Here is a 9,312-nt window from a genome sequence, read left to right as displayed (position 1 = left end):
GCAAGCGGTGACCGCCCCGCCGCCGCGCTCCCGGGAGCTGAACTCGGCGCCGCTTCTCATGGCACCGGCAACTTCTGCACCCCGCGGCGGCCTCCGCGAAGGCCGCGTCCCCTCAGAGCCGCGCCGCGGCGAGGAGAAACCCCTGCCCGGCCACGGAGCGGAGCCGGAGGCTACACCTGGGAGAGCCGTGACACCGCGGCTCCGCCGCTCCCGGCGGCCGGCGCCGCTCGGCGCGGGACAGCGCCGCTGCGGGAAGGAGAGGACAGCCCGGCCGCGCGGCTCCGCGGCTCCCGGCGCGGGAGAACCGACGGCAGCAGCGGCGCTCGGGGCGTTTTTCCGCCCGCTGGGGTGTTCCGCCGAGGCGGGCGCGGCGGCTTCACCTGGCGGGACTGAGCATGCGCGCGGCGGCGGGGCACGCCGCCGATTGGGAGCGCGATGCGAGAGTAGGACGGAGCCGCCGGGCAGCTGCGACTTCGCCGAGAGCGCGCTGCCGCGCCGCCGGAGCGGGGGCGCCGCTCTCCGTGGGATTTGATGCTGCCGCTGCTGTCCCGGACCCTGCTCCCCGCAAGGATCCAGCTCCCGCCGGGGTCTCCCGTTGGCCGGACAGTGTCTTCTCCGGAGCTGCGGGCTGCACGGAGCAGGGCATGAGCGGGCGGGCGGCGGGAGCCAGCCGTGCCCCGCTGCCGCCTCGCCGGGGGCCGGGCGGAGGCAGCCGTGCCGCGCTCCCTGCCGCGCCGGGGCGGCGCTGCCCAGCCCTGCCCTGAGGGGCCGCGGGGGAGAGGCGGGCGGCTCAGCCGTTGGCAGCCGCGCGGCGGGGCGGCCGTTGGACCGTTGGCGGGGGGCGATGAGGGCGGCGGGGCGGCGGCGGCGGGGCGGCGGGGCGGGGCGGGGGCTCCGCGGGGCTCTCTAGGACGCTGGTGCCCCGCACACCCGCCATGGATCTGCTGCTGGTGGTGAACACGAGCCTGGGCTCCCCCAACGAGTCCCTGGCGCTGCCTCCCTCCTCGCCGTCCTCCTCGGCCCTCCTGCAGCCGCCTTCCCCCTACTCCCCGGCGGCCGTGGCCAGCCTGGCAGCGGTGGTGGGTTTCCTCATCGTCTTCACCATCGTGGGCAACGTGCTGGTGGTGATAGCGGTGCTCACCAGCCGGGCGCTGAGAGCCCCCCAGAACCTGTTCCTGGTGTCCCTGGCCAGCGCAGACATCCTGGTGGCTACTCTGGTCATGCCTTTTTCCTTAGCCAACGAGCTTATGAATTACTGGTACTTTGGCAAGGCTTGGTGTAACATTTACCTGGCACTGGACGTGCTTTTCTGCACCTCTTCCATCGTCCACCTCTGCGCCATCAGCCTTGACAGGTATTGGTCGGTCACACAGGCGGTGGAGTACAACCTCAAACGGACCCCTCGGCGGATCAAGGCCATCATCCTCACCGTCTGGCTCATTTCAGCCGTCATCTCCTTTCCACCATTGATCTCCGTGTACCGGGACCCTGAAGGAGATGTCTTTCCCCAGTGCAAGCTCAATGACGAGACATGGTACATCCTTTCTTCTTGCACTGGCTCTTTCTTTGCCCCCTGCCTCATCATGGTTTTGGTCTACATCCGCATCTACCGCGTGGCCAAGCTAAGGACCAGGACCCTCTCTGAGAAGCGTACGATGCCAGAGGGGTCCTCCCAGACTGAGAATGGCTTGAGCCGCGCTGCTGGGGGCTGCACATCCCTGAGGATGCAGCTGGGAGAGAATGGACATTATTCAATGCACCACTGGCGCAAAGCCTCTGAGCTAGAGGACATTGAGTTGGAGGAGAGCAGCACCTCAGAGAGTAGACGGAGGCGGAGCCGGGAGGAGCATCCCCGCAAAAGCAGCAAGAGCCGGTCCTTCTCCTACTCATACTCCTCCAAACACTCTAGTAGCCGTCTGTCCCGCTCTAGCAATCGCTCCATGCAGTTCTTCTCCTATCGCCGTCGTCGGAAGCGTAGCAGCATCTGCCGTAAGAAAGTCACCCAGGCCCGGGAGAAACGCTTCACTTTTGTGCTGGCCGTGGTCATGGGGGTCTTTGTAGTTTGCTGGTTCCCTTTCTTCTTCAGCTACAGCCTCTATGGTATTTGCCGGGAGGCTTGTGAGGTCCCTGAGACAGTCTTCAAGTTCTTCTTCTGGATTGGGTATTGCAATAGCTCCCTCAACCCAGTCATCTACACTATCTTCAACCAGGACTTCCGCAGGTCCTTTAAACACATTCTCTTTAAGAAGAAGAAGAAGAACTTCCGGCATTGAGCTGAAGGGATGGATTTGTCTTGGGCAAGAGTAGAGTTAAAAGAGAAGAAGGTTCTATGCTGAAAAAGTAGGCAGGGAAGAGAACATGGATTTGGGCTTAAAGAGGTGGAAGAGGGCTCGCCCCCTCAGTGGAGCAGAGTGGTGGTGCGGGGTATGGGGATGGCGCTGGGGAGGCTGAGGGCATTCACTGTGGCACAGAATGGCGACATGGTGCTGGAGGAGTGATGCTGGAGTGCAGATGGGTAAACGGGGAGGAGAGTGATCGTGAGCAGTCCACAGAGGAAAATAGACACTGAGTCTGGGAGGCAGTAAGTTTTTATGGGCTTTGGAATTTTGTGGGGAAAAAAAAGAGACATAAAGAGAAAAGGACTAAGGGGCACTGGTGGTGGAGATTTGAGTATTTATAAATAGAGCAGCTGGGGCCTGTGGTGAGCTTGTCCCAGTAAGAAATGGACTTTTACTACTTATGTGGGGAAAGAAAGTGCAAAGTACCAGGCACTGACAGTCTTTTGACTTATGAAAGGATTTAAATGTTTGCCAAAAAAAAAAACCCTAAAAATCCAAACTCTTTTCTAAATAAACCTTTGTACTGTTAAAACCTTCTGAATGATGATTTTACACAGGGCTTAAGTCAAACAGAAAGCATGCATTTTCTTTTTCTTTGGAGGGAACTTTGCATATAGAGCTGGATGGTAAATGCTTTTCCTGTCTTCCCATAAGTTTTGATTTATTAGTGGAACAAATCTGGGAGTCTGGCATGTTTTCATGAAATATGAAAAAGAGCACATGCACCCCATGACCTTATTTCCCCTGTTGATAGCCAGGCAGTAAATTCCTGCTCCATCCCTTTCAGATCAGTAGCCTAAGCACTTTGCTGTCCTCAGCAGGTAGCTTGTCTGGGCATAAGGGTTGTCTTAAACCAACTTCCATGGGGAAAAAAAAATTATTCTGGTGAACTCGACTAATGTTTTCAGACTTGAAAGAAAAAAATCAAATAGCCAACCAGCTCAATTTGCACATGCCCTGGGGAACTTTTTTCCCCTCTTTTCAGGTCCCCTTCAAAAGGCTTTTCTCAGGGGCCTGATGTATGCTGCTCTCATTCTCAGACAGGCAGTTGGAGGCAGTCTGCTATGCAGATTTTCAGAGGAAGAGCAATCACCACACCACTAAGGTCTTTAAGTCCTCCGTATTTACAGTCTTAGAGCAACTAAATCCTTTATATTTATTTTTTTAATGAGAAGCATACATTGCAGATTGTCAGCAGTGTATGTGAACAAATCTCAAAAGAAGGTGCAGCTGTTCCAAACCTTTAATATTAATGCTGCTTTCTTTCCCTTTTCCTGTTTGCATTTGTAGTTTGTGATTTCAGAGGATTTTGTTGGGTGGAGAGGAGGGGAGAGGGGAGAAGAGTTTGAATAGTTATTAAAGTGAACTCTCTTTCCCATGGGTTTATAAAATGTCAGATGCTGTGATGAAGAGAATGAGAGTCAGGGACTGGTGCCTGTACGTTTGCCACTGAATACACACTGAGTGTAGGACCCTGCTGAACATTTACATTCCTTCTCCAGCTGTGTTGCTGCAAGGTGTGTATTCTGTTTGCAGGGTAAATACTGGTCCATTTCATGTGTATCACTCCTTCCATAGGCAGCAGGTTTTGACGTCTGCCTCAAATGAATCTTTCCACAGTAAACAGCCCTTTGAAAAATACAACAAAAACTAATCTCATATGGCAGGCTTCTTGAAACAGCTGAATTGAATCTCTACCTGTGAATCATTAGATATCCCCTTCTTTACTCTCGCTGTTCCGTCAGAAAGTTGTCTGTAGCCTCTCTTCTCTTGAAATCTCTATGGCATAAGGAGAAATGATAGAGCAGTCACTTTATTTCATTGGTTTTTCATAAGAAGCATTTGCTTCACTTAACCAAGAAAAAGGAGATTGTCGGTGGCTAAGATTCCGGTGTTAATTCAATAGACAATTTAACTTCAGGGCCAACATGAGTGGGAGTTCTGCTGAAGTAAGGATTAGATGATTGCACCAAATGTATTAGAAGTTTGCTTGATTTCACTAAAGAAACAAACTGAGACATTTTCCAAGTCCTAAGTCTGTAACTTATTGGATCATTTCTTGAAATAAGGCTTGGAGTTGTGAAAGGATTTGAGTTATGTTTAAACATCTGCACTTAAAGAAAAGATGTTAAGACTTGTTTTCAGGAGCATCCCTTTGTAAATAACAAATGGTTTGGTACAAGTATGTACCTGAGACAGATACCTGAGAGAAAAATAGCAACGAAGTGGAGGAAATTACAAGCCATTTTCTCTTTTGCAAAACAGGGAATTCTTTTCAAAGTTACATCAAGAAGAGCTGAAACAAGCTCATATTATTGTAGGTAATGATGTAGCTAAAAAGTTCAGGTTTGTTTAACCTGAAAAAACTATATAATTGCCAGAACAACCAAAGCAAGATATGGTACATAGCTACTACCTCTGAGCTACTGGACAGCTTCATTAGAGATACCCGTTCCAACCAAGATGAAGGTCTGCTTTTGTCACTTCATGTTCAGAGTGGTTTCCCAGTCTGCAGACACACAGCAGTTTCACTGTTGCACTGGTTTCAAAATGAGATTTGTTGCCTGTAAACAAAGTCCTTCCCCTTTGTTTTTCCTTGTAAATTCAAGGAGTCTATGGAAATGAAGTTTAATTGACAGTCAGATTTTAGTGGAGGTGAAGTATATATGGAATGACTGATGTGCCTTAAAGTAATTTCTTTGCTATAAAATTATTCTGTGGTCATTATAAACATAAAGGAAATAATTCTTCTATTTTTGTTTTGCATTTCCAAATGTCTAAAAGGGATTGATGCAGATACTGAATATCTATGTGCAGCAACACACTTAAAACCAGGACATTTTCTATTATTTTATTTTTCATCACAGTTACTCAACTGATTCAATGTCTCAAGAAGGTTTGATTTCTTCTGAGTGAGATAAAAAATAATATTTGTCAGGAAAGATGTGCAGTATACACCCATTTTGAGTGCATTTTCCTCTTAATTAGCAAATACAGAGGATTTCTATTAAAAATGTTTTTAATGTAACAACTGAATATGCTTCAAGGAAGTAAAATGGGGCTGATTTATTTTTTTAATTACAGTGTTCTCTTATTGTAATAGCTGAAGACTGGAATCTGTTTGTAACATGTTGTGCAGTGTTAACTTTTCATAAAAAGTTATCAGCTCTGCTACTCACACTGTGGTTGTGCTTCCACTGTAAGTTGGCTAATAGCATATACGGGAAAAAGATAGTCAATGCAGCTTTTGCTTAAGAAAAAGGGAGAAGATATTTTATGTTTTGAATGTGTCTAGTTGTGTCTTTGATCATATCTGATGAACTGGTTTAAACGCTCTTTACTGTTGGGGAAGAATGAAATGTTACTATGAAGACATATTGATTTTAACAAGCACCTGATCTTTAGCTCTTCATTTGCTCATTTCACCATGAAAAAAATTTTCTGTCAATCTAAAATGAGAACTTAATGTTTTATTTTCAAAACCAAATTTCTGAACAGTACCACTATTGGTTGGTTATTGAAATATCAAACAGTACAACAAGGATGAGACCTCAGTGCTGCCGTTCTTCAGCCCTCTTCTGTAGGAGTTTTTCATGAGTGAGAACTGCAGAATCGGCCTCTTCAAGGCTTGAGGCAGATGGAAGGGGCCTTATATACAGAAGATTTGCGAGGATTACAGCTTTAAATCATTGTCTAAAGTAAGAATCAGGCCCTCGTTCTGTGTGATCTCTCTTAAGAGTCACATTGCTCTAAGAGCCCTAGCAATTTCTGAATATTAGGCCTGAGATTAAAGACTGCGTGTGAGCAGCTTTGCCCACATTGAGCTATATAACCCTTTGTAAGTAATCCCAGTAAACTCCAGCAGAGTTTACTTGTGAATGAGGGAACAACTCAGTGCGGGCATGTATGTTAGGAACTTCCTGAAACATTGCCTCTTTTTCAGTAAATGTGCCTGAGGAATGTAAGCAAACATGTGTCTAAATGTACAAGAACTGACAGAAAGCAGTCCTCTCTGCTTAACTTTGACTGCTATTCAAACCCATAAAAGGTGTCGGTTAAGGGTTTTCTGACTATATAACTCAAGCAACAAACCCTACTGTATGTTTTCGGGATAAGCTGTCTGAAGAGCACTATCTGATTCCATCTGTTTTTCGGAGAAGAAGACTGTTGGTCTCTTTCTTGGTCTGTGGAAGTTGGTATTGGTTTGAATGGCATCTGAGAAGTATAAGGAAAGTGTAGGAAATGTCAGTAATGACATACAGTTCAGGAGAACATTCTAACCTTAAACTATAACTACAGTCAAGAAGGCGAGAATACCGACAAGCTATGCAAAATGAAGGCCAGATGCTGAGTTTGTTTTCATGATTGCTCGTCATGACCTTGTTGGTGAGCAGAAGACAACTAGATGCTTCAGAGAAAAAGCTGTAATTTGGAAGGGGGACAGAGTGTGAGGAGGTGACTACCCACAATACTGGAAGAATTAATATTTACTTACCTTCTTTGCAGTGTAGACAAGTACAGTGGAGGAATTTGCCACCTTCATTGCACAATAGCAAATATTAATTTGCCTTCCAGATCTGTGGGTCACCTAGGCCAAACAAAAGATGACACAGGAGAAGGTAGGGATAGGGTGTTGCTCACTTCAGTGTTCAACACCAAGCTTAAGTTTGGCTTGAATTTAAGCCAAAAATACAGTTTGGCACTTGGACTCAAAAGGGCATCACTAATGCTACACTGCATATAGTCTAGTTTTAGCAAAAAGCATTGGTTTTTATTATACACCCTGCACATCTCCATTTCAGGACAGAAATGGGAGAGTCTGACAAATAATGTGAGAAAGGAGTAATCAGTAGTTTGTAATGGTCCTGGGTTATTGTGAAATTTCTCTAGATCCCATTCTGATAACTGAGCTGGCTTTAGTTTTGTGATTTTCCAACCACTTTGACCTCCTAAGAAAGACTTAGGGGGGCATGTAACATGGAAGCAGTAGAAATACTGCTTCTCAAGGAAGCAAAAACTGTCAAATTGCTCAGAGAGTCAGCATTCAGATGGTTATACCAGATGCCCAGTCTTTCAGTGGTTGGATAACTCTTCTACTGGTTTAGTAGGATGGACTGGTGTATCTTCCACTCACAGTGACTATCATGCTCAGTCTGAATTTAGGTGATACCTGCAGTTGGTACATTGCCTTTGTTTGAAGTGGCAGCTGTTAGGATATGACAGAAGACATTCTGAGTGGTTTATCTCTTCTCTGGCACATGTCCTTCACTACACTATCCCAAGCATTTTTTAATTCAACTGCACAACAGTTGATAAGGCAGAAAAAGATTGCCAGTACCTTACAGAAAAAAAGAAACAGAGGCATGGAAAATACCAGAAATTGAAACCTGATGTCTTAGTCCTAGCCTAACAACCTACTGTTATACCAGTCTTCCTTTCCACCACTTCCCTCCCCCCTTTTTTTTTTCCTTTGGAAAACAGAAATTCATGCAAAATTGCAGAAGCTTATTTTTAATAGACTACACTGATTATACTGTTTACACTAGAAAAAAAAAGAGCTTTTCTGTCAATAAATGGCATTCTGCTGTAAAGCAATTTTCTTTACTTCTCTGAAAAATCTAATGAAAAGTAAAACAGCAGTTAATTCAATTTGTCTATATGTAACTCTCTTAACAAAACCACTTTATTAAAGATACTGAATGTAAAGTACACAAATCAAATATAGCTTCCTGCTTCATCAAAATCAATTACTTGTGTTTCAGCATTTTTGTGAATAGCAGTCATTCATTTTGTATCATACTCTTTCCTGATAGCTCTCTGCTGACAGAAAAAGCTGTACACCCTGTTGACAACAGGAAAAAAAATGAGGATTCATATTTCCCTCCATTAACACTTTTAAGCCTCCTCTAATAAATTAAAAAGCAGGCCACTAGAGCAGGTCTTTTGGTGTGATGCCTAGTAAATGACATGAGTCAGAGAAATGATAACCTGACTTTTTCTGAGATGTACAGCACTCTTAATAGACTAACTCTAGGCTGCAGGCACATGCTTCCCTTGGTTTTGTTCTCTATGCCTTTGACCCAGCATTTCAAATTATTTCCTCTGTAGCAGAACACTTTCAGTACAGCATCCCTTTCAACCTAGTCTGTTGGAGTAAGAAATTAAAACTGTGGCCTCCCACTTCCTCACTGAGTGCTTTCACCAATAGACTATAAAGGTGATGCAGCTAAAATGCCTTTCCTTTAGGCACATAAATGTTTTATTTGATCTAGCTTTTTGTCTCCCAGTAGAATAAAGCTCTCATTCCACAAGGACATTCTCTATCTGGAAAGCAAACACACGTCAAATACTGGGAAGAAAATGAGAAATCCTGAAAACCCCCCCAGCCACTTCAGCTAAATTTTAAAAGGCCACAGCTGAACTAAGGAAAAGGCTTAATTTTGTCTGTGGTGGGGATCCCCCATCTGAGACCACTACTCTGATGTGCCTCTCATCAGATTTTGGGCAAACAGAGTGTGGAACTGTTCAGCTGGGGCCCTCGCACCTGTACTGAGAGGAGCAATTTCAAATGTCCATCAAAGATCAGAGTATGAAAATTTGTGCCTATTGAATCACTCCACATTATAGCAGACTCTCTCACTTTGTCTTTCTGTTCCATTTTTGCACTCTTTAAAGCAGTGTCTGCTTGCGATCTGAGTACAATTCACAGCACACCCTTGCTGTGCCTTTACCTTATATGCCTCAGTGTCTATCTACAAAGGGCAAATAGCACTTCTCCTCCTCCCAGGTATGCTGGAGGATTCCCCAGAATTCCTGTGAGGTGCTTCGATGCAATGTTGTGGTATATGTAAGTACCTCGAGGGGAGCAACAGGAATTATGCTAAGCTCTTGACTCACTCCAAGCCATACTGTTTTATCACCAATAAATGCTTGTGTACAGAGTTTTGAAGTGTCTATAAATGTGCGTTCACTG

The 9,312-nt window shown here is 45.8% G+C and overlaps 1 protein-coding gene across 1 annotated transcript; it reads left to right on the top strand.

Moving 5' to 3' along the window:
• Nucleotides 1-935: 935 nt before the first annotated feature.
• ADRA2C (adrenoceptor alpha 2C) lies at nt 936-2,818 on the top strand. The gene has a single exon (XM_065634259.1). It carries the CDS (start codon nt 936-938, stop codon nt 2,271-2,273), a length of 1,338 nt encoding a protein of 445 aa, XP_065490331.1. The 3' UTR covers nt 2,274-2,818.
• The last annotated feature ends 6,494 nt before the right edge of the window (nt 2,819-9,312 follow it).

The sequence above is a fragment of the Caloenas nicobarica genome, chromosome 4 (genome assembly GCF_036013445.1).
Source record: "Caloenas nicobarica isolate bCalNic1 chromosome 4, bCalNic1.hap1, whole genome shotgun sequence".
Lineage (NCBI taxonomy): Eukaryota > Metazoa > Chordata > Aves > Columbiformes > Columbidae > Caloenas > Caloenas nicobarica.
The sequence above is the reverse complement of the archived record's forward strand: the minus strand, read 5'-3'. Positions and strand labels throughout refer to the sequence as shown.